This window comes from Stylophora pistillata, chromosome 1 (genome assembly GCF_964205215.1).
Source record: "Stylophora pistillata chromosome 1, jaStyPist1.2, whole genome shotgun sequence".
In the NCBI taxonomy this organism is placed as follows: domain Eukaryota; kingdom Metazoa; phylum Cnidaria; class Anthozoa; order Scleractinia; family Pocilloporidae; genus Stylophora; species Stylophora pistillata.
In genome coordinates this window covers 21,009,001-21,034,902 of record NC_142519.1, presented here as the reverse complement: position 1 = coordinate 21,034,902, position 25,902 = coordinate 21,009,001, and the positions used below count along the sequence as shown (strand labels likewise).

At 40.0% G+C, this 25,902-nt stretch overlaps 2 protein-coding genes across 2 annotated transcripts; both read right to left on the bottom strand.

The window, feature by feature from the left end:
* Nucleotides 1-208: 208 nt before the first annotated feature.
* LOC111329176 (uncharacterized) lies at nt 209-922 on the bottom strand. Its single transcript, XM_022933785.1, has one exon. The coding sequence runs from the start codon at nt 920-922 to the stop codon at nt 209-211; it is 714 nt and encodes a 237-aa protein (XP_022789520.1).
* Nucleotides 923-18,914: 17,992 nt separating this feature from the next.
* On the bottom strand, nt 18,915-21,369 carry LOC148741624 (uncharacterized). The gene has a single exon (XM_088743656.1). It carries the CDS (start codon nt 20,800-20,802, stop codon nt 19,846-19,848), a length of 957 nt encoding a protein of 318 aa, XP_088599782.1. The 5' UTR covers nt 20,803-21,369; the 3' UTR covers nt 18,915-19,845.
* Nucleotides 21,370-25,902: the final 4,533 nt, after the last annotated feature.

Here is a 25,902-nt window from a genome sequence, read left to right as displayed (position 1 = left end):
CGAGAATTGTTGAAGATTGTTTCTCGCCACCAGGGGCCGAACTTATATTCAAATGCCCTGTCCAAGTGCCAGATTTGAGTGGGTCTCAGTGGGGTTAACCGTAAAAAGGCAAAAAAATTTAGCTTGAATTGGCTTAAAAATTGTCAAATTTCAACCGTTAGTCGTAAAAAAAAAAGATTAATCGTGAAAATCTTTCTTTCAGCCGTGCTTATCCCTTTTCACTCCCTGTGGAGCATAGGTCCAAAGAAACCTCACACCATCTCCTATCCCGGGCCAGCCTCTCTATTTCATTCCAGGTGTAGCCTGCCTTGGCCGCCTCCTTGTCCACGGTTATCCTCCAGCTGTTTCTAGGACGGCCTTGTTTTCTCTTCCCCTGTGGGTTCATCAGTGCATGCCTGGTAACATAACTGTTCGGTTTTCTGAGGGTGTGCTCTATCCAACCCGATTTGTGCCTTCTAATCTGGATGTCAATTCGTTCCTGATCAGTTCTTGCCCACAAATCTTCATTCCTTATGACCTCAGGCCAGTGTACGTCCATGATGGACCGTAAGCATTTATTTACAAAGGACTGCAGTTTGTTGGAGGTTGCTTTTGTTACCCTCCATGTCTCTGACCCACACAGGAGGACGGATTTGACGCTGGTGTTAAATATCCGTAGTTTGGTCTTTCTGGATATTGTTTTAGTATTCCACACAGGACGTAAAGTTGTGAAAGCAGTTCTTGCCTTCCCGATCCTCATTTGTATGTCTCGATCAGACCCGCCATCCTTGCGGATGTTACTGCCAAGGTAGACAAAGTCCTCCACTTTCTCGATGTCTTCCTCCTGCAATTCCAGCCTGTCTACATTACTGGTGTTAATTCTCATGCCCTTTGTCTTAGATTTGCTGTTTCTAAGGCCTGCCTTTGCTGAGATCTTGGCCATCCGTGTTAGTTTGGATTGCATGCCCTGGCGATTGTGTTAGAGTAAAGCGACATCATCCGCGAAGGCTAGATCTTCTAGCCGATTCATGAGGGTCCACTGTATGCCATCTCGATGTTTCTCTGTTGTCTGTCGCATTATCCAGTCGATGACCAGCAAGAACAGATAGGGCGATAACAAACAGCCCTCGCGTACTCCGGTGAGTATCTCAACCAATTCAGAAAGGACGCCCTTCTGAATTACCCTGCAGCTGCAGTTGACATAGGTCTTCTGTATAAGGGTAATGTACTTCTCGGGGATGCCGCAATGACGTAATAGCTTCTACAACACGTCTCTATCAACACTGTCAAAGGCCTTCTCAAAATCAACAAAGGTCTTGTAGACGGGAGAGTTCCACTCGAGCGACTGCTCCAAGATGATCCTCAAGGTGGCAGTATGATCAGTGCACGACCTTTCCTTCCCGGCGAAATCCAGCTTGCTCATCCCTCAGTCGTTTGTCCACTCCACCTTCAGTCTCTCCAAGATTGTTCTGCTCAGTACTTTTCCGGCAGTTGATAGCAGCATGATGCCTCTCCAGTTCTTGCATTCCCTTAGGTCTCCCTTCTTTGGTAATTTGATCAGGTAGCCTTCTTTCCGGTCATCCGATACCTCATTTGTCTCCCATATCTTCCCAAACAGCTCGTAAAGCATCTCTGTCGAGGTACTTAAATCTGTCTTGATGGCTTATGGTGGTATGCCGTCAGGTCCTGCAGCTTTTCCATTCTTTAAGCGTTTGATGGCTCTCTTGATCTCTGCTTTGCCTGGCCTGTTCTCATTGACCAGTAAAGGTGTGTTGGCTGGTTCTATATCAGGCATCTCACTAGGCGGAGATCCATTGAGCAGCTTCCTGAAGTGTTTTGCTCACTTTTTTCGCTGCTCTTCTCGATCAGTGAGCACCTCCCCGCTTTCGGCTCTAACAGGTCTTTCTGTGGTCTTTCTGACACCTGCCAGTGTTTTTGTGAGGAAATAAAGCTCTTTCACATCGCCTTTCCCTGCCGCTTCCTCTGCTTGTCTTGCAAGGTCATCCACAAAGTTCCTTCGGTCTTTCCTAATGCTTTGCTCAACCTCTCTGTTGACTTTAGAGTATCTGATCACGGCTTCTGCTTTCTGAGCTCTTGTTTCGCTCCGGTTTAACACATCCTTTTCCTTCTTCCTACCCTCTATCTTTTCCAGTGTAGCTGTGCTGACATAAGCCTTGTGATGTTTAGTCTTACTTCCCAGTGTTTCCTCACATGTCTTCTTCCAGATATCTTTTATCCTCTGCCATACCTTGTTGACTACCGTTTGGCTCTCTTCTACCCCTGGTTGCTACTCATTCTCCTGTAGACTTGCTAGTGCTTGGAAATTATTGCGCAACGTGAGCTTGAACCTGTTTTTAGTTTCTACCTCTTTCAACAACTCGATGTTATACTTGTGGCTTGTCCTCTGTGAGCTAGTGTGATGGTTTTTCAGCTTGTCAATCTAGTTCGCGGTCTTGTTATCAGGAGAAACCCAAGTCGCCTTATGTTCCTCTTTATGTAAACACCGCCCCCGATCACTAGCTTGTTAAAGGAACAGAAGTCAGCAAACAGCTCTCCGTTTTCTTTCATTTTCCAAACATCATACGTTCCCATAACTGTCTCAAAACTTGTGTTATCGCTCCCCACCTTTGCGTTGAGATCTCCCAGCAACAGTATCAGATCTTTATTGGCTACGCCATCTATGACACCTTGTAGCCTTTCATAGAAGTCAGCCTTTGCATCGTCATCAGCTTAATTTTTGTATAGGTGCGTAGCACTGGATGAACGTGACTTTACCAATCTTGGTATAGCCTGTAGTGCCGGCGTATTTTGGGCGCACGAGTGCACATTTTCGTATTAGGCCGCCATCTTAGATTTGGTAACTGTGAAGGATTGGGGCGAGGAAATCTTTGCCGAGGGAGTAGGTGTTAAGTGGAAAAATGGGCAACGGGGAAGGAAAAAATACTTTCCCCTCCCTCTCCCCCGTTGCCCATTTTTCCACTTAACACCTACTCCCTCGGCAAAGATTTCCTCGCCCCAATCCTCCACAGTTACCAAATCTAAGATGGCAGCCTAATACGAAAATGTGCACTCGTGCGCCCAAAATACGCCGGCACTGCAGGCTAATCTTGGTGTGGAAACTGTCCGTGATGATCCTGGATGACACCGGGTTCCAGCCTACGAGTGCCTTGGCTGCTTGCATGGTCAACACAAAGCCAACCCCCTTTGTGTGCGGAGCATTAGCATGATTGTGGCCAGAGTAAAGTACAATCTGTCCTGTTGACAGCCTTTTGCAGCCCGACTTAGTCCACCTGGTCTCACAAAGGCCTAATATCGCCAGCTTGTAAATGGTCATTTCATTAGCAATTTGTACAGCCTTTCCAGCCTCGTACATAGTCCTGACATCCCAGGTACCGAACAATGTTGTTGTCTTGGGGTTAAGGAGGGGAGTCGACCTCGTAGCTTTCTTTCAGCTTTTACCACGATGCGTCATACTAGTCTCCGAGGAGACGTTCTCCTGACCCAAGACAAATATGGTTTCTGTAATCAGTTTCATCCACTTAGTGGGTGATTAGCCCGTCAGCTTCACCAGAGCCCCGTTGGCCAGGCGTTTCAGGGTTCTGAGCAGGCCTTCATGACTACCGAAGAGGCCCAGGGGGAACAGGCCCCCCATCATACTTCGCCCTGCACAGCATTCCCCTACATACCTGTTTCCGGCTACCGCGACAAGGACAAGGGGATTGGACTTTGGCAGCCTCTTTCAGCCGCAACGGAAAGAAATTTCGCATTAACCATAAAATGGCAAAAATTTCAGCTGTTGGCCGTAAAAGTCTTCTCCCCATGGAGACCCTCAATTGATTTTCACATCTTTTGTAAAAGACTTCCTGTTTATTGACCAGCAATTGATTTAGCTATTTAGTTCTATCTAGACCTTCAAATTACTTACATTTTCCGTCGTCTCTTTCCCATTTTAAAAGTGATAAAACTTCATGAAAATACTTATGACCAATCTCTCACGTAATAATTAAACAAACGGGGAGTGATTTCAAGTGTATACACTATAATTTTTTTTTCCAGGAAAGAAACCCGTTGTTTAAACTAATGCTTGAGTATGTTTTTAGTGATAAAATGTAAATTTATAATAAGTAGTTTAAACCTTCGCTGACTGTAAAGAATGAAATTCTGTGGAAAGCTATATCACGACCTCATGACCCAAAGTCTCTAACAGGGTCTAGTGTTATGAAAACCTCTCTTTACTTCAAAGGATCGCAGTCTTGCATATCATGATTCCGAATGAATAAATGAACGAACAAGAGAACGAAAAAACGAACGAACAAACGCTCTAATGTGAAGGTGTAGTCTGATCGTCCTAATCGTCCTGATCGTCCTAAAACGCTCTAATGAAGGAAAGAAAGAACGAAGAACCAATGAACGAAAGAAAAAAACATCGTAACCACCAATTAACAAACGAAAGAGCGACCAAAAGTACCCACGAACGAAAGAACATACAAATGAACAAACGAACCAACAGAAAATCAAAAAACAAACAAACGAATGAAGAAAGGAAGGAATGAATTTATACTTTATTACGACTCTCTTCTCGGTTTTTTTTTTCACATAATTCACTTCTCGTACATTATTGGATAAATTTGTCGGGAGATGCTGTTAGCAACGAAAAAACAATATATCACCATGCAAGAGAAGGTAGAGATTCTGCAAATTGAGAACCATTGTCAGCGCGTTACAGTTTAAAAGTTTATGGCATCGTAGTTATTGAAAGCAACGATAGACACAAATTAATGGTAGCTTTACCAATGTTCTTAATGGAAATTTCTTTTAAAAACAACTTTAAATGAGTGAGAAGAAACCCGGCTTAAAAGGTTAGAAAACTTATACTTTTCTCCGGTGACATCTCATCTGCTAATTGCTGACAAGTCACCTGCTCCAGGAGAAAAATAACAAAACGGAACTTTGTCATTGTCAGTTTAATCCGTTTTTAACTAAAAGAAGACATCCAGAATTTTTTGCGCTTTGAAACTAAGCTTCATCTCGAAGCATAAGTTCTTCACTTTCTTGCTGGAAAATAGCGAATTTAAAAAAAAAACGCACAAATTAAGATTTTCTTTTTCCCGGCTTGTCGAAAATACATCAAAGTGTTTTAAAACGGCGTGCGATTGTCAAAGGGCAAAAATTATTTTGGCACTCGGCAGAATGCCAATCAGGTCTCATGTTTTGAGTGATCTCATTTTGATATTTTCTTTGCCTTTAAAGTCTGACCAGAACGCGTTCGAGTGAGTCCTCTACGTTTACAGTCAAACACGGAATGATCTTTTCAATTGCGTCATTAAGTGTTTGTATGGCGACATCCGTACGGATTTCGCTGGGGCAGCGATTCGCAGCATCTTCATACGCGGTTCCTTGTGTTGTAGAGCGTTTTCAAGGATTGATATTTCCAGTATTTTTAGGTTTACCTTTTGTTTTATTAAGTCTCGCCTTTTCGCCCCTACGTGCTATTTTGACGAATCTATAGTTTTGATCATTTATTTTTAGCGTGTGCTTGAACTTGGCTCAGTTCTCGCCGTGCTTGACATTTTAATTCCTTATTATGGTTGAGGATAACTAGTTTGCTACGTGGTCATGTTTGGGTTGGTAAAACTGACCTTGAGTTTTACCCACACTGAATATCCTGTTTTGGAAATTCCCACGGTCAGCTAACCCAAACATGTCTGTGATTTTTGTATTTAATACTGGGGCACTCCTTGCTGAAAGTAGTAGAAATTAGCAGTGGAGAAAGAGAGAGAAAATTAGCTGTGGTAGAAGCAGCAGTATGGGAGAATAAAGAAGAAAATTACAGAGTCTCAGTACCTCTTTTCAATTCGCCAAGCGAGTGGTAAAACCCCCACAACACTTGTCAAACGTCGCGCACTGACTCAATCCAACCAAGCTCTGGCTATGCCTTATGCCGACTCGCGCTCCAATTCCGACCGCCAGCCACAATTTGTCAGGCCAATCTGCTGCCAATTTAACTCCTTGTCGGGCTGCAATTGACCTCAATGCCGCTTTCAACACGTCTGCCTCGTGGCAAATTGCTCTCAGCCCCACCCTCAACACGAACATCCACCCATGATGTCCAATCAACGCACATGACTCGAACCCCATGCTTACACCCATCTTCGTTAAACAATAACATTGACGCCTGGACAGAACATTTGACTAATGATATTGACCGTGACTATCTGCTGAAAGGACTAACGGACGGCTTTCGTATCATATCGCCTGACTCTGAACTATGACACGCAGAAATGACCAGTTACAAATCGGCAACGGGACATGATATTCGGGACATGAAATACAGCACGGAAACTACATAATAACAACTGAAAAACCGACCATAGTAAGCGCGTTGGGGGCGATACCAAAACCGGACAGCGACAAGGTCCGCCTTATCCATGATTGCAGCCGACCACAAAACCGCAATGTTAATTCATACACTGACACACAACACCACTATTCATGCGTGACGGTCAACAAGGCAGTGTCACTCATCAAGTATAACGCATACCTGGCAAAAATTGACCTTAAGAGTGCTTATCGACATGTGTCCATTCATCCGTCCAACTACACTGCGACAGGACTAGCCTGGCAGTTTCGTGGTGATAATTCTCTCACATATCTGTACGACTGTAAGCTTCCATTTGTGGCCGCAAAAAGCCCCGATATAATTTATAGATTAGCACAAGCAGTCACGCGAATGATAGAGCGGCGGGGATTTATGGTTTTGGCTTATCTTGACGACTTCCTCAATATTGCCGATACTAAGGTCGAGTGTCAACAAGCGTACGAAGAACTGAGTAAACTCTTAAACGAACTCGGATTTCACCAGTGTCCCTCTAAACTTTATAGTTTGTGTGTTTGTGTATCTAATACAAAGCTCGTATTTGTTGAAAAATTTTATTTATATCTTCTTTTCGTTACATTTGATCCTACAACTTAAATCGGAGAATTGAAGATATTTAATAAACACTTTGAGAAAAATAACTTCAAAAGTCGCCACAATGAACGACTGAATTAAACTGTTTAATTTTGGCGTGTTTGCCACTTATTAAGACCGTGTGAAGTATTACTTTTAGGAAAGAAATAACTCACGAGATATTTCGTTAGCTTGGTAATTATATCCATTTGTTTTGCGACATGGTACATTTTATTGTGCAATCTTGATAGCTGAGGTCCGCGTTCTGTGTTTTCGCTTAGAAAATCACATCAAAACGTGGACTGAAAATTTTTCTTGGATGTCCATTGTTATTAAGTTGCACTTTCAGCATTTTCTGATCTGCCAAAGTAACCATCAAAACCTATGGTTTATTACGACAGAAGAAAGATACTTTGAAGAAATTAGTTCACGTCGTCAAATGTATTGATTTTTTCGTCAAGTCTACATGTATCAACTGGAAAGGACTTCACTTTTTAAAAGTACTATGAGTAAGAGCAGTTCGTATTTTAACATTTGAATTCAACCATTACGCAGAAATCTTGACTACTAGTTGCTTCTTTCCCTATTCTCTTTGACCGATTGATAAAACAAAACATTAGGTCGCACAGAACTGAGTAAACTTTCAGCGGCTGTATTTGATAGATGAGGTCGAAGTTTTTTTGCTAGATTATATTCAATCGTTTTATCAGTCATGGGAAAACTTAAATGAATTCAACTCACTTGTCAGACCTGAGTTGGCGGTGTAAATCACGTTTATTTTTGAGACCGCTGACAGGGTAACCACGTTTTTCGAAAAACTGGCACATTAACTCTGATTTTTGGAATACACACTAGTGCATAAACCGTTGCCTTCAATTGAAACTTTGATGACTAAAAAGGATAAAGAATTGTCAGAAATTTCCCAGGTATATATTAGAGCGGGTGAAAGGACTTGACTGCGGTTATGAATTGAGTTAGCTCCTCTCTGGTTGAGAGGGTAGTGCCGATACAGTCGTCGATGTAGCGACCGTAGACTTCAGTTTTGGGGCCGTTGTATTAACTGAAAAATTGGTGTTCGACAAAACCTACAAATAAAAAAATGAATAAATAAATAAATAAATACGTAAATTGAAGCTGCCCCTTAGGGGCTTTTCAGCCACAATGTAAGCTAACTAAGTGCTTAAAAATCCCTGCTGGCAGGAGGCAGACCAGTGGGCTATTTACAGAGGGCAGCCGAGGAGTTGAACCAGGGGCAACCGGGAACAAACCCAGTGATGGCTACGTCATGGGTTTGTTTGAAAAGTTGTCCCGAATGAAAAACAATTGAATGTGAGCTCTAGTTCAGCTAAGCGAAGTAGTGTTTCAGGTTTAGGTTTCTTAACAGTGCGTTGATCAAAAAAATGTTTGAGGGCCAGGAGACCTTCGCCATTAGGAACGACAGCATAAAGAGATGTAATGTTTGTAGTGAAAAGAATTTTGTCTTGACCAAGGAAAATTAAAGTCACGAAAAATTTTAAGACCGTGTTGGCTGGCTTTGACATATGATGGTAAAGTTTTGACGATGGGAGCCATAATTTTGTCTATGAATAGCTGGAAATAAAGGGGGTAAGTTTCTAAAGAAACTGTGGTGCTGCGTTGGTGGGGATAACAGGGTAATTTGGTAATATCAGCTATGTTGAAATTGTAAATTGGCCACCGTAAAGAGTTAAAAAGCTGACGTTGCTAACGCTCGAAACAGGAAATAGAGAAATTGAGGAATCTTGGTGATCGTCCCGTATGTTATCACTGACAGCAGGGTTGCTGTGCTGATTATTGACTTTAAGGGGACTAGCGACACCGAGGAGATTAAAAAGGTTTTTAAAGGTCTGAACACCATTGAGGAGCGAGGAAACTGTGATGAGCGGCGGAAAAGTTTTGGAATGCGATAGGAGCGCACTTTTCCGCTGGGAATGCAGTATTCGAAGGAGGCCTTAGAGAAAGAGGTGGACAAATGAGATCGACTTCTTCAGAAGTTATACAGGGTTGGATGTTTAATCAAGGTTGGTAAAAAAATATAAACGAATATTTACCAAAAAAATCGCGCTCGTCGTGATATGTCTGCATAACACGAAACTGACAACAAATTAAAAGTTAAGCCAGTGCTAGACCTGCGTGGTCTTCATAAAGGGTTTTATGGTAGGTGCATAATTTACTGATAATTTATAGCGCATAAGGGCATAAACACCAATTTTGACTGATGGGGCCATCAGCGTAGACGAGTTATGGTTGCATTTTGCACCATGAGATCCTCGTCCAAAAGCTGACAACTTTCTTAGAAGATTGGGATCGATTTAAATCACCTGGAACAAGGAAACATTCAGCATGCAGAACAGAAGTCTTTTCAGCGTATCCAAGCAAGCGAAGTCATGCGTAAGACGAGCACGAAATGGAAGACACTACCCTCGCGCTCTCCTCGTTTTCACCTTGTGTTTCCCTCTGCTCGCTTAATTTAGAAAATATTCAAGAATAACGCCTCTTCTTCAGGCGAAGGAAAAAGTAATTACCTCATTTATGTCGCTCGTGATTAAAAAAAAAATCTTTGCTTGATTCGGTTTAATTTTATGCCATTGACCTTGGTAAAAACGAGTCGAGGCGCTTTTTATTGAGCAAGCGGTCATGATAAATACTGAGGCATAATTCCCATTACCTTATAGTCAAATGTCTGTTACCAAATCTTTATTTGTTAAATTTAGTTCTTAATTGTAATTTTGTAACGAAGAGGCTTACATTTTGCGATCGTTTTAAAATTTATCCTCTGATAAATTTTCGTTATTTGCTGTATTTTTCATCCACGATGGTCTCACTGATTGGTACTCTCCCAGCGAAGTCACAATGTGATGATATTATGGGGATTTTGGTCACCGCGTTCCCCACAAAAGTGAAATTGGTCATCCGTCCTCTGTGGTGCACTGGGGTTCAACCTCTGAAAAAGCTGCACAAAGAGGTTGTTGAGTTGCGTGTTTATATTGGAGATGATGATTTTCTAACTTCAGTGCTGGAGATTTCTACCAAACGATGGACCTGATATCAATGATGCGTGAGTTAAAGAGGCCTTTAGCAGGTAGGCAATTGAAAAGGAGAGACATGCGCATTCGAGGAAGAAGAAGGAAAGTCCCAGTATTTCTTTTACAGAGGAGAATTTGTCGTGTCTTATAAGGTCCGTAATGTATGAAGAGCCGACTAATGAGTGATGTTACTGAAGAAAGCGAGGTAAACCATCAAGGCTGACTTAGATTTTACTCAGTTTTAAATGAATGGCACTGAAAAAAGAGGCCGCTTCTCAGACATTCCGTTGTAAAATTAATATTTTTTAAAACGCTGTCCTGCTTAGTACGCTTTAGTACGGAAAATGGGTGATTTTCTGAGTACGACCCATCGCGAAATTAAGCCGTTACTTTTACTCTTTAACTGCTATGTGTAAAATTTTACTCCGTGACCTGGAATATTAAACGTGTGCTAGGTAGATTTTGTGGTCATTTATCTTCGTTGATTGAAGTAATAATAAAATTTCTATTGTTTGTCTCATGGTCAAGTCTCTATCGATGTGGATCGCGACTTTTCGTCTATGTAATGCTAGACATCTTCAGCTGGTGACTTCGGCTGAAAACGCGTCACCTCAAGAAGCATTGTGTTCCCCTTGACCCGGTTTCTTGATCGAAGGGAATCCATTTAAATGTCCCTGTAATCAAGAGTTATGATATTTTAATAAAACCCGCATTATATTTGAACTCAGTGGCGGATTAAGCCCGTTTGTAAAGACCCTGATACCCTAAACGCTGTGATTGGATGAAATGAGTTTTACGTTATACCAAGCGGTTTACGATTGAGAGACAAGAAGAATTTGGAATTGTTGTGGGTTTGTATTTTTATTAAGTGTAAGCTTTTTCATTGGTTTATAAATCTGCGCAACCTACTTCACCAGTTACATGCCGAGTTGGCATCAGGCTTTTTTCCTTTTGTTCGAGACTGGCTCTGTGTGTGTCTAACTGGTTATTACTCTGGACCGGTTTGTCCAAAGTAGGGTTAAGACAAGCCTGGGCAAGTGTGAAATCTGATCTCAGATCTGAAGGGCTTAAAAGAAAATTCAAAATCTACAATTTGGTAGTTGGATCTTACAATAAGAATTGAGAAAATTATCAGCAAATGGCTCATGAACAAAGGAATCTAGAGAACGGGATTAAACTTTAACCCTGGGTTAGTGGTAATCGGCCTTTGAAAAACTGGGCCCAGGTTCTCATTGGCTTTCAGCCTGACCTAAACTTAGCTCAACTGGTTCAAAAATATTGGAATTGCTCTATCGAAATAGAGTATGGGACAACCAAATGAAATATGTCCAAGCTTTCAGAAGTACTCTTCACTTCATTCCAACTCTGTCTCCATTTTCTATTAATTCGTGAAATAGTATCGTTAACACTTTTATGAAACTTTTGGAGAGCTCGTCATAGTTCTTATGCTCTATGGTACACCTAACTTGTGCCCAGTTTTTGTGCCTGGTACTCGTAGAGTCCAAGTGCACACGTGTGTCTCAGTAACTCGTGTTTTTCTTTTATTCTTTCGCCAACAACACAAGACCACTTTCGAGCAATGTTCGTTTGGTTTCCGTATCCGAGAAGACATGACGTAGATGGCAACCAACAACCCGAGACCACTTTCGAGCAATGTTCGTTTAATTTTCGTATCCCGAGAAGACATAACGTAGATGGCAACTTTTTGCTATGATCGCTCCATGTGCTCACATTATTGCGCGTTTGTTCAACGATGTTGGTAAGTTTTCTATGGTTAAGATAAATTTATGTTACTTTCCTTTTTGAGCCAAGCTCAACTTTCGATGGATTTTCAAAGAATTCGATCTTAAAAGCAACACGAAGGGCTTTTTCAAGAGTTTTCTTGCTTTATAGGTAAAGAAACTGAAGAAAATGTTGATGATTCTTCCCTCGATCAGTGGCCGTGGACGAGCGTTTCCTGCCGAATCCTCTCGTTATATGCCTTGTTTAGCGATCAGTAACTTCTACAGAAGATGGAATTTCCATGCAAAAGTAGTAAATCTTATGATAAAGAGCGAAAAGGTGTACCACGACGATCCTACTACGCTCGGTGGCGAGTGCTATAAACTCCCTCGGGAGTGCCAAACGTTCCTTCGGGGAGCTATAACTAACCTCCCTCGGGAGTGCCAAATGTCCCTTCGGGGAGCCATAACTAAACTTCCTTGGGAGTGCCAAACAAAATCCCTTCGGGGAGTCATAAATTCATCAAAAGAGAACAATGACCCAACTTCTTTGAAAGCAACAATCAAAGTTGAGCCTTGTTCTAATGAGTTATCAAATAAATGTAAGCCATGTAATGAAAAACAGACGCTCTCGACTATGTGTAAAACATGCTAAATGCAGGATGAGAGAAAGAGAGCCGTCTCAGATCAAGATGAAAACTTCTATTAATTTTCTTAAAAAAAGAAAAAGTCGCGTGCCAAATTCAAGAAAATGGAGTTGAAATATGTACCTGTTTCTTCTATTTTGTAAAAAGTTGAAAAATTTTTCAAGCATTGGAAAACGAAGTGTATTCGCAAAGAAAATAGTTTCTATACTTCACATTTTGATGCATTTAAAGTTAAGGGAGAAAGATATTCTGTGGCTAAACGCAATGTCATTATCAGGTGATGTTGAATGAAATCCTGGTCCTATGTTTGGCAATACTTTTGAAACCATTTCCTTTACCAACAAAAATTTTGTATTACGATATAGAATGCTTAGACATGAATTACAGCCATTCGATGTAGGTGGTGAAGGTGACTGTTTATTTAAATCAATATCGTATCAGTTATACGGTGATTCAAACCATCATGCTGAAATTAGATCAACAGCTGTGAGATTCTTATCTGATAATCCTTATCGGTTCATGGAAAGTATATTAGGCTCTTCATGGAATCAATATCTGTGTAATATGTCACACCAAGGTACGTGGGCTGATAACATTGTTATACAAGCCATTTCTGACTTGATGCAATTAAAAATAGATATAGTAGAATCAAGTCAAAATTTCAGAGAAACAACAATAATTGAGCCAACTACGGCGAGGGAAATTAATAAGTGCAAGATGTTTTTATATTTCTGTGCCTTCGAACATCTTATTAGAAAAAGTCAATCAGAGGTTTTAATGGTCTGGGGTGGACTTGAGAAATATCAACCGAGAAAGAAGAGTACTTTTGACCAATTTCAGAAAGCTGTCTAAGGAAAGTTTGTAATTAAATTATTGTGAACCTCTAAATAAACACATGTCAAAATTGAAATGCGTTTCAAACCCCATTGAATATCACATAGCTTAGTGGTACAAACGATATTTTGCTGCATGCAGTTTGTTACGAGGAGCGAGCTTGTCAACTTTGGAAACTTTCGATGTCGCAAGAGGTCAAAAAAGGGTTTTTTGCAGCTGTGATTGTTGAGAGCTCTTTTTTAACATGTTTCCGAAAACCAATGCGGTTTTATTTACTTACTACCAAAGATAGTTTAATTGGTAAAGTTTGAGGGAAAACTTTGTTCCGAAGCAAAACGCCCCGGACCGCTCTTACAGAGATCGTCACTTAATTCTTGATATATCTTAACTGTGGCAGTTGTGTAATTATGTTAACAAGTTTTGTTTTATTCTTTGTTAGATATAAGATAAAAAATTTGCCTCAAAGACCTCAGTTACGATGTCACCTCCGAATTGACAATGGTTCTCGAAAATTACCAGGATATAAAAAAAATTGTCCTCCAAGCTTTTGGTCTCCAATTCAGCCCTAATGTGAGAGATTCGAGGATGAACATTTTCGAATTATTCCCGGATACTCCAGTCAAGTCGCTAAAGGAAGTCTTTGACGCATTGCAGTTATATGATTTGGTAGAGTTGTTGGAAAAGTAGAAACTGCGTTCTCTTCGTTCTACTCTTACCCTGAAAAAAATTAAAAACCTACGCCAATATAGCGATCGTCCTACGGTGTTTCATAGTCAGGTGGCACTTTTGATCATCGACAAAGCTAATGAGAACGCCAGCTTAAATAACATTAAATCGTTTTTCAAGGATTTAAGCTCCGATACTAAAACTGATGTAGTGTCTTTGGAAAGTCTACATAAAGGGTTGGCGAAGATCGACGAACTGATGAAAGGAAGCAAGTTCAGAAGCAATGGAATCGGCGCATGCAGAATCTGGAGGCGGAGAAGAAGGCGTTTGAAGAGAGCAGTCAAGCGTAAAATGATAAGATTTTGAGCAAAAGATGGTGCGATTCGTGAATAACTCGCACCAATTAGAGCCAATCAGATTACAGGGACCACCAGTGATTTCAAGGTATTAAGGTCTTCCTACCAGAGGAGATAAAGAAAATGGAAAAGCTGGTGAACGATGAACTGAAAAAATGTGATAGAAGCCATTTCAACAATTATGGATGGTTGGATACACAATCAAGGTATGTAAGAAAAAGAGGCCTTGGATCTGAAAAGTGGGTAATTATTCGGGTCAAAAAGTGATTTAGTCATTCGTTTATAAGTAGCGTTTAGTAATGACATGAATTCGAAGTTCGAGATAGTTAGCCGGCTTTAAGCTATCGGGATGAGTTTCCAAATTGTGGCTGTCGTTTCTTACTTCCAAGTGCGGGACGTGCTTAGTCTGTCTATTGACCTTGCTTTGGACCAACTCGAATATTCTTGTCTTGGCTTACGCAGTCAGAGATTGTTTCGGTCAATCGGAAGCATTTTAGCGCACTTAGCAGTGCATTTTGTTAATTTGTGAGAATCGTGTAAAAGTGTCTGTGTTAGTGTTCTAACGACAAATTTTTAATCTCCCAACCCATGCCTTCCGATAGCGAATATATAAACATATACTTTTGAGCTTATTTGGTAGACAGAATTCAGTAGTTGAAGTGGGCGTTTAGAAGTACAAGTCAGAGAGAATTGTTCAATGAGAAGTAATCAGTGACAATCCAGGTGTGAGAGTCTAAGAGATTAAACAAATATTTAGACGGAATGAAGTAAAATTGGATATAAGTAGATTTGTGTATTAGAGAACCGAGAGATTGAAGAATAATAGTAAAAGACAGGTCGAGAGTCCTTGGTGCCTTTCTCTGAGCGTGGTGTGGGTCCGACAGCTAGTATCCTCCTTCATTGCGACCCAACATACTTAGCCCGTAGACTGGTAACGAGTAAGCGGGTGATGAAGTAGAAAACCGTGAATACTCTCGGTACATCAGTACATCAATCTCACAGATTTCTTGTAATTTTGTATAAGTCAACGTTGAAATACTCTTGAAATAATGGCTGATAATGACTTGTGATACATCGCACTTAGTAGTAAGTGAATGGCTGATAATGACTTGTGATATATTATAATAGCACTTAGGAGTAAGATCAAGAAGTTGCTAGGATTTTTCAAAGGAGTGGTCACAATTGCGAATTTCCGTGCGCCCCACGTGAGGAGGCCTCTACCACTAATCTTACTAGTGTATGGGGGCTCATTTTCGTACAGCGAGAAGGTTGGCAAACTGAGTATTTAACCATTTCCCTGACCAATCTAACTATGTTTGGTTGATATTGGACGATTTAGCAACTTTATTCAATTGATGGAGGTGTTTTGTTTCGTCTTGCGTTCGCTGAACTTGTGTTGCAGTTTGTTTTTTCAGATCGGTTCACCTTTTTTGTTGTGATGGAAAGCAGCGATCTTTATATGTTCCGCACAGAGATCCGTGAAATGGTCGAGAATTGTTTGACAGAGAAGCTCAAACTGATATCAAGCAAAACGAAATTTGTGATTGGATCCGAAAAGTGGGATCGCTTCGAGCAGATTCCGGAACTTTTTCAAGTAAGATATGACTGTTCGAGTGGTCATTTTATTGTGTTGATCGATGACGTCATAAACAAAAGATGGCAGAGATTGGATCTTATATCCATGATTAAAGAGATGGGGAGAAATTTAGGCAAGCAAAAACCGTCGCGTCTCGGAGGAGGCTTTTTCATGAGGGGTGATAGATCGTTCACGATAACAGATAATTTGTCGTCAGTTCCTAAACTCTGCAAAAAGCTAGGGCATGATTCTGTTTCTTAAGCCTGTTGTGGCGAGTTTTTTGATAATCTCATATTGTTCATAAAAATATCAGATTACATGTTAATATGTAGCTCCTTGGTTGCTCGTGGTACAATGATATAATTATATTTGTGAGACTCATATCTTGGAAATGAATTTTAGGATCTGGAGCATCCGCCAGGCCTCATTAGATTCGAAAAGATTTACCCCGTAGAACACGAAAATATCCGTATGAGCAATGTTGTTTTAGTGTTTCGTTTTTTCTTAGTGTTTGGTTTTTCCTTACATTTTTGCCAAAAAACTGTAGGTATTTTACACACTTTTTTCAATAAATAAATGCTTGAGTATGTTTTGAGTAACGGAAATTTGAATTGACCGCAAGTACTTTAAACCTTTGCAGATTGTATAGAATGAATCATGCGCCGAATATAATTTAATTTTACGAGCACTTGACACAAATTCTGCAACGGGTTTAAGTGTTACGAACATCCAAACCTCTGTACCTCAAATGTGTAAAGGGTTTCACAAGCGAGTATCCGTTCTTTGATCTTACATCGAGATCTAATGACGACGTTCCAGAGTCTGATGTACGGAATAAGGTCTTTAGTTCAGGAGTCTCCCTCTAGGTTGAACTGTATTCGCAAACGTCACCTGGCAATCCACCTTGTTAGAGATAGGTAGACTGCTTAGAGATAGAATCCAGGTGTTAGAGATAGGTAGACTGCTTAGTTTTAGTAAGCAGATATTAGATCACTTATTTGTTTAGCTTATGTATGTAGTCCTTGATAGTGACAGGATGATGGTCATTATTTGGGAAAATTCACCGCCCGAGTCGTCAATTTTGCGTTAAATTGTACGCAGACACCGGTAACGGTTTTCAAGTGCAATATGACGCGGCAGGTAAAGGATTTTCCTTGAATCACATAACTGAGTAAAAATGAGAAAAAATGATAACAGCAATAACGTTGGGGAAAGATGTTTTTCGTCTTGTCACGAGCGTGGGGCAAAGAAAAAAAATCTTATTCCCTACGAGGAATCAAACCTCAATAAGAATAGCTGTTTGATTTTATTCTGAGCGCGAAACAAGAGGTGTAAAACAATATCATTTAGCTTCGTTTTCAACTTGCAATTCCGCGCTGAATACCTCGCTTCGTTAACCAACCAGAATGCGAGATTTTATTCAATTATGCGATTCTAGTCTATATCTGAGAATATTTAGACGTCGTTGTATCGCCTGTAGTTTATATCTGTCTATGTATGTAGATATGCATGTTTCAATTTTGTTCTATGGTATTTCACGAGTCTCACTCTCATGAGTATAATAAAATGGCTTGGAGAAACGTCATTGTGGAAAAGAATAGATTTTATTGAGTGGCGAGTATTAAAGGGTAAATTGAGATTGTACAATTCAGCCTCAAGAAAGAGCAACTTGATCATTTGCAGTTAATTCTGTGCCTGCAAAATCAACTACTTACTTTCCTCGAAACCCTAACTCATAATTGAAATCGTTTCAGATTTGTTTCTTTGCATCAATGTGTTAATTACGCCTCGAAGGCTTAAATGTCCCCTAAAACGCGCTTTGTAATAGTAGTTTAGTACGCCATCTTGCCTTGCCAAGGCAACAGCGTCTTTCGAACGTACCAGATGTGCTTATAACATAGTCTTTAACTTGAAAACAGTGTCTTATTGTTTGAGTCAGCGGTAAAGTAAAGCGGAACGACCTTTGACATATCGCAAAACTTAGTGCATTTGAACACTAAGGGGATTCAGCACTGGTGGTTGGCTTGTTCGATGGTGCCCAAAATGAGAAAGGTGAAGGATTGCCGCTAGAACACACGACAAATGTTTCTTCTCTCTGGAGATGACAGAGATATTTGGTGCGCCCATAGAGAGATGTAATAATACCGCGCTTTAGTTATTGTGGGCGGTGTGAATCATTGTGCGTTGGCTTCCCATTTCCCTCAGCTCCTCTCTAATTAACCAACCTCTCTAACTATTCCCCATCCCCAGAGGGGCCTCCCAGAGTGTTCACGCTAAATGCATTGCCAGTTAAATCAGTTGATTTCAGGCGATTAAAGATTAAAGCCGTGTAAGTGGTCATATTTTTCGATATCTTTTAATTTAATATAAATACGCGCTTATTGATATGTCGGAATTTAATGATCAGTGTCAGCTCATTGAAATTTCCTGAAATCATGATGGATAAGAACAGTTTAGTAAAGAATGTACAGTGTATGTTACCCTGAAACCGGCTCTGTGTTTTTTCTGCGTCACGTAGAAATAACCCTTAAAAAGCATGTTACAGTTAACTGTTACTTGGCTATACCTAAATATGGATATATCAACAAAGTTGAAATGGTAAATTGACTCACCTATATATGCCTCATATTTCGGTGATCTTGACTTAAATGAAATGCAAGTATTGTGCGAATTCACTTTCGGTTGTTTTACTTCAACAGTGTTAAAGCATATCACTATTTAAAAAGGTGAAAGTAATTCGAAACAAAGTACGAATAAAACCTTGGCGGAACGCAATCTTGCATGTTTTGATTCTAAATGAATGAATGAATGAACAAGAGATCGAAAAAACGAACGAACGCTTTAACGAAGGAAAGAAAGAGCGAAGGAACGAAAGAGAAAGATCGTATTGACTATCAATTAACAAACGAACGAACGAACGACCGAAAAGATTCCGAATGAATAAATGTACGAAGAAGAGAACGAAAAACGAACGAAAGAAAGCTCTAGCGAAAGAAAGAAAGAACGAAGAACCAATGAACGAAAGAAAAAAATTCAATAACCACCAACTGACAAACAAATAAACGAACAAATGTACCCACGAACGAAAGAACTCACGAACGAACTAGCGAAAGAACGGAAAATCAAAGAACAAACGAACGAATGAAGAAAGGGAGGAATGAATTAATACTTTATTATCACTCTCTTCTCAGTTTTTTTCACATAATTATCGCACATTTATTGGATGAATTTGTTGGAAGATGTTGTTAGCAATGAAAAAACAATATATCACCTCAGTCATTCGACTGAAACACGCAAGAGATTTTGCAGACTGAGAACCACTCTTAGCACGTTGAAGTTTAAAATTTTATGCCATCGCACGAATTGAAAGGAACGGTAGACAAAAATTAATGGTAGCTTTACTAATGTTCTTAATGTAAACTTCTTTCTAAAACAACTTTGAATGAATGAGAAGACGCCCGGCTTAAAAGGTCAGAAAGCTTATACTTTTTTCCGGTGACATCTCGTCTACTAATTGCTGACAAGTCACCTGCTCCAGGAGAGAAATAACAAAACGGAACTTTGTCATTGTCAGTTCAATTCGTTTTAACTGAAGGGAAAACATCCAGAATCTTTTGCTCTTTGAAATTAAAAAAAATAACCTTTCATCTCGAAACATAAGTTCTTCTCTTTTTTTCCTGGGAAATAGCGAATTTAAAAAACACACAAATAGAGATTGTTTTCCTTTTTCCGGCGGCTTGTCGAAAATACATCAAAGTGTTTTAAAACTGCGTACGATTGTGTCAAATGGCAAAAATTATTTTGGCACTCGGCAGAATGCCAATCAGGTCACATGTTAAGTGATCTCATTTTGATATTTTCTTTGCCTTTAAAGTCTGACCAGAACGCGTTCGAGTCCTTCCTCTACGTTTACAGTCAAACACGGAATAATCTTTTCAAGTGCGTCATTAGCTGTTTGTATGGCGACAACTGAAAAACGTGCATTCCGATCATTTCCGGTCAGTTTTTAACTGTAAAATCAACTCAGGACTTTCCTTCAAAGCTTAACTCGTAAAAACCTTGTCAGATTTGTTTTATAACATCCAAGTGTTCATTACGTCTTGAATGCTTAAATGTTCCCTGAAACACGAAAGGGCTAAATCATTTACAACAATAGTTCGTTCAATTTCTTCACAAATGGCCATTCTTCGCTCAGGATGAGTCTTTCGATAGTGGTGGAAAAAATGATGATCTAGAGTCTCGTAAAAACGCCCTCGGACACGTTCACTCGTTTCTTCTTCAGGGCTTGTTTGTTCGGTCACGGCGCACTTTGAAAGCTTCTTGTTATCGTTGATGTACGACCCGTTCGTTTTCCTTTCAACTTCAAACATCGCTATGTAAGATGTTATATCGCTATCTCCGGTTTTGTTGACATCAATCCGTTTCCCAGTAAAATCCCTCAGTTCGATGACATTGTCCCTTTCTGTACAAGCACGAAGTTGATCCATATTTTGATCGAATGTTAGCAGTTCGTCGTGCAGTATTTGGCTACAACTTCCTTGATAGGCACGCTCTGGTCTTAGCCGCCTTCGAAGCAAATGTATGGGTCTTTTTAAAGAGTTATCACTTCCAGGGGTGCCTTTTACCATCCTACCCTTTACAGAATGGTTATCGAAGTGATTGTCTTCAACAGTAGATGCCTTGGAGCTAGCGTAGGTCTCTTTGTTCCTGGTCACCTCTTTAGAATCCTTCTTTCTTTCAATCGAAGAAGTTCTGTGGTGTCTAGTGGCTCGGCCCACAGTTCGATATTTTGCGTCCACGCTTGCGGCCTCGTAAGACATGAAAGTTTGTTGCCCACGGAGAGATGACACGGGGTTGCTTTGCCCAGTAAAGGGCCTTCCAATTTGCGGAAGCCGTAAAAAGCCCAAAGGAGACTTGCTGTCTGTGCTTTCATTAGAAACCGGGTCTCGAGTGTTGTCGAAGTTATTGGTAATCCTTGGTAATCGGGTTTGATTCTTTAGTGCCTTGCCTGTTGAATTTCTGTACGCCATTCTCAAACGTTGCTCGCCAGTGAGGTGTTACGTTATCAGAATTTTTACCTCAAAGGGCTGCACGATTCTCCCTACCTTATTCTGACTAAGACCACGCCATCTTTCAAAACCGTGCACTAAAAAAAAAAAAAAACCAAAGAGCACTAAAACATGAAAAGATATGCAACGAAACGCACAAACACGAGAGAACGGAGGTGGCCTAATAAGACACATGGAAATTAATCGCTTTTAAGATAAAAACAAAAACACGTGCGCTGTCGAAAACAAGACGCGTCGGCACAAACTCCCTGTTTTCATTAGTCGTCTATTCTCCACTTCTTCCGTTCGCGGTGTCATCCTTTTATCTGGAAATTTGCCCGAGGCAAAACTAGTAGCAACTTGCCAGTGTAGGTAAACCAATCGCAAGAGTTCATGGAAAAGATACATTTACTTGGCAGAACCTCACGCTTTTGCTAGCAAAAAAGGATGGTTCATTTACACTACAACCTTTTTTTTTACCGAGCGGTTAACAATGTTAGAAGTTTAATGTTACCGCTATTCAAATTATTAGGTTTTCTCGATTCAAAATTTGCTCCTAACTGAAACCTTATTTCGGAGAAATTCAATATATGTTTTTAGTTAATAGCTTAAAAAACACAAAAACATTAAAGGGGGTCTTTCCTATTTATCGCTGAACTTAACGTCTGCTTGCCTCACAATTTGGTCTCAGCCGTAAATTCAGAAAATAAATGGTTTAAATAAAAATATTACATTACACTTATTTGGACAAGTTATTCGTTATTTATTTGTTCAAGAGAACTGTTCGAACATTTTCCATAGCATAAATTGGCAGTTTGGGCAGATGGTGTTGCAATCTGCTGCAACTGTCCATTTTTAGTAACAAACCAATACTTTTTTTGTAGCCGCAGGCAACTGCTTAATCTCTGGATATCCGTCGCTACAGTCTCTGTCATGCGACGGTGTTTTGATTGGCTGATCACTGTCAATTTTCCCATTAACTTCGAAATGTATTTTTTGTCATTTTGTGTATCCGAGCTTTATGCAATTTGTTGTAATACGTTTTTGACATTTCAATTCCGTCGTTAATCCATTCATTAATAATTGATGGATCGATTGCCTTTTTGTAAAGGGTTTTGTTTTAAACACGTAGACTGCAGGTTCTTTCCCAGAGCCCTTATTCGTATGTCGGCCACACCCGGCGTCCAGGCGAAGGTTCAGCGGTTTGAAAGCTATACAGCCTTTGAGTTTAAATCTTCATTAATTTAATTCCCGCCTTTTTGTCCGGTTTTTTTCGTTTTGTTTTGTTTCTTTGTGCTTTTGTTGTCTTCAAGTGTGGTCAAGTAATTTTGTTTATCTGCAGTTATAATTTTAAGAATTGGTTCCAAAATCATCCGATCGCGTATGTTATTTGATATCAGAGGCTAAAATGATCATTAAAATTTACCTTCGCTACAATGATTAAATGTATCTCATTATTTTTCTCACCAGTCAATGAGAAAGTTGTCGAGAAATTTGTCTCGGCAGGCGAAGCGTGTTTGCTCCTGGGAGCTGGCCTCAATGATCGAGATGTGTTGGTGGTACCCTACTGAGAGCTACCAACCACTCTGGATCTGACTGAATCTAGGATCACAAGTAGCTCTAGTTTTTTGGTTACTCACAACCTTGGTGCGAAAAATCGAAGCTAAGCTTCATTTCCTTGTGCGAAATCCTTGCAGGCTTGGAACAATGATTAGATCCAGAGAAGAGACCTCCCCAGACCCTCTCGCAACTTATTCCAGGCTTCGTCTACGTTTACGTTTTCCAAAATGATTACCACAAAATTATCGCTGAAACTCGTGATCGGTGAAAGGATATTCATGACGTTTTAAAATACTTCGTAGACATACAGACGCAATAGCTACTCGTTCACTGAAAAAAAAAATGGCAACAACAACAACAAAACGAAACAAAAATGATCATCAACAAAAGTAAAATACTGCAAACCGAAAAATTAAATTAAAAAAAATTAAAAACTACTTTAGCTGTAAAGAACTACCCATGAGCTAGCTAGTATGTGCGCTACTAGATTGGAATAAACAATGCAAGTGTTTACAATGAATCAATTGTTTAGAAAACTATAGGTCGGTTATTTACACGAGCTCTAACCCAAACCGCAGTTTTACGCAAGCAGTTTATCTTACTAACTCTCTATGAGAGGGTTGCTTTCATTAAAAAAAATGTCCTTCCACAGCTAGCTTTCGGCCCTCTTGACACTGTTCACAAAAATGAATGGTCAGACAAAGTATTCAGCTAAATTCAAGATAGTTTAGAACGTCTAAACTTTGTTTTAATAACCGGCCCTATACGTTTGATAAATATCAATTAAAAAATCCTCCCCCCTGTTGCAAGTACCATAAACACACTTGTTGTTATTTTATTTTTTATTTTTAAATTATCTTGTTGTTTCAGTTTTTTTTTCTCCTCATCAGTGTGACTTGAGTCATGATACTGAACACACTGCGTCTGAGAATAAAGGCTTATTCATTCTAAAATACACCAAGTATAAAAATACTAATGTTTGAATAGCTTACGCAGGTGAAATAAAGAGGTTATACAATTGACTTGCTCAGTTTTTTTTCAGCTGTTTTGATTGTTTTTAACAGCATCAATATCACTTCAATTGTTCCTTTGAGGTTTCAAGTCGAGATTTCTCTTTAAAAGAAGAAAAATTCAAAAGTCTGACAATAGTTCCTGCTAGCTTGCTAACGAGAAAAAAAAAATTAAGTGAAGATATACGATGTTGATGACACCTTAAAGTGAAGTCGGTGGCACTTTAATGAGTTACGACAACCACGTTTCTGGGCAGGAGAAGCGGTAAATTTCCATATCTAATGGAGCTCATTCTCTGACAAAAATAGCTCTCTGTTTTTTATGAGAATCATTCTTCTTGAGCACCACAATCGTATGAGTATAGTTGTTTCACAATTCGATTATACGGCAGAGAGCGCAGAAGCAGGGAAATGGCGCAGAAATACGCATCGGGTTTGAGTCAAGCAAGATTACCACCAATTCGAAGAAAGTTCCACTCTTCCCACAACTGTCATGTAAAGGATTTGGGATTTCATCCTTCAGCTTCGCCATTCGCCCTTCCAAGACTGCCGCGGATTGAAAACCAACCGATTCCAGCTTTAAAGAGGACTTGTCCCGACAAGAAAGAAAGACGAGGAAATCAAACATCGCTGAATTTCGAGATTAATAAAAATGTTACATCTCTACGGACAACTGCCTCGGAGCTTAATAGGCCGTTTGAAAGATCGGCAAAGAAACAAGGGCGAATCAGTATTGAAGAAAAGGTGATGAGGCCGGCTGCACACGGTGTCGATGGAGTTTACCTAAACGAAATCGCGAAGGAAGGGTCATTGGAATCCAAAGCCAATGGTGAAAACAGAAAGTCATTTCTGAGGCGCGATCATATATTTCGAAGACGTCTTAGACCGAGTAGAGCGTATCAAAAACAAGACAGCCACATGTCCCATCGAGAACTGCTTGCTTTTGATCAAAATATGGAGCAGTTGCTGACGTTTACAGAGAGAGACAAAGTGTTTGAAGTGAGGGATTTTAATGGGAAAAAGATGGACCCAAACAAAACTGGTAGCTGCGACATGATGTCGTGCGTTTCAATGTTTGAAGCCGAAAAGAGGTTGGATAACAAAACCGGCGAGGGAAATGAAAATTGTGCTTCTACGACAAAAAGCGTTCTTGAAGACAATGAGTTGTTTTCGGGAAGAGAGGAAACGAAAAAGCGTGTGCGTGGACGGTTTTATGAAGCCTTAGATCTTCATTTTTATCACAACTACCGTAATACTCACCCCCAGCGAAGGATGGCTATCTGTGAAGAAATTGAGCGAGGAATTGTGGTTGACAGCATCACGCTGTCGTGGTATAGAGAAAACTTGCGTCTTCAAGACGTTTTGAATACGTGGATCTTATGAAGTTGTTGGAAAGTTATATCGACCTTCCCCCGCAGAAATTGTAAATTTTGTTATGAAACAGTGAATGAGCAGGTTGAATTTGGCCATAGATTCAAGGATAAGAAGCTGCGTTCACTTCGTTTTCCGGGACTACACATTTAGATAATGGGGTAAAAATTATATCAGTTTTAATAATTTGATAATAAGGTGAAAAAAAAATTAAACGGGAAAATTCTTTCATATAGAACACCTCGTCTACATTTTTGCATTACGCGTGCCCAGGCAGGAAATTCTGGGCCGTCCGCATCTGCTCCGTCGTGGCAAACACTGAAAAATCTAAGAAACGGAGATTTAGGAACACTCGTATTTTTATTCAAAAAAACGTGACTAGTTTTCTTAGCCACGAGCAGACTAAGCCCACAGCAAAAAGTCACGTTGTCGTCGATATGAATTTAGGATCATATGTCATCCCAGAGTTAGTCTGTTTCCGAAATTAGGCTCATCAACTCCGTAACGTTCAATTTCAGCTTCCGCTGCATGAATTGACTTGAGCAATTACCTGCACCCCGAAATTCGCCAATTGCGAATTGGTGATTAGTTTTATCATATTTTAGTCACAAAGGAAGTATGGAGAAAGAAATGAAAGGAAAAGCTAAAGCGAAACCTACTTCTAAACCAGCCCCCTAAATTCTTCTGTATACGCAGTTCTTTTTTTCCTTAATTGCTGCTGTAGAAGTACACTGAATTTCTCCTTACAATATCAATACAATAATAAACAGACAAACGATGAGGATAGAGTAAAATGTCTGCAAGGGGATTATTAAGTGGTCCAATGCAAAATTCTCCGCACTAACATCATTGATAAGAATTGTATGGAAGACAGTAATGAGAAATACTAAGGAGATCTGGGAATGAAAGCGTTAAGTCCGTCGGTCGGTTTATTCCTCCCTTACTCACTTTTGTGATTAACTCAAACCCCCCCCCCCCTTCCCTGTAGTTCCTTTCTGCAATCGTTTGTCATATATATATATATATAATTTCAGAGCTGAGCAAAGAGTTTCCAGCAATCTGATTGGTCGAGCGGTTCCTTATATGACGCTATATAAACCGCTCCACGCGGTTTATATAAAATGTTAAAATAAAATGTTAA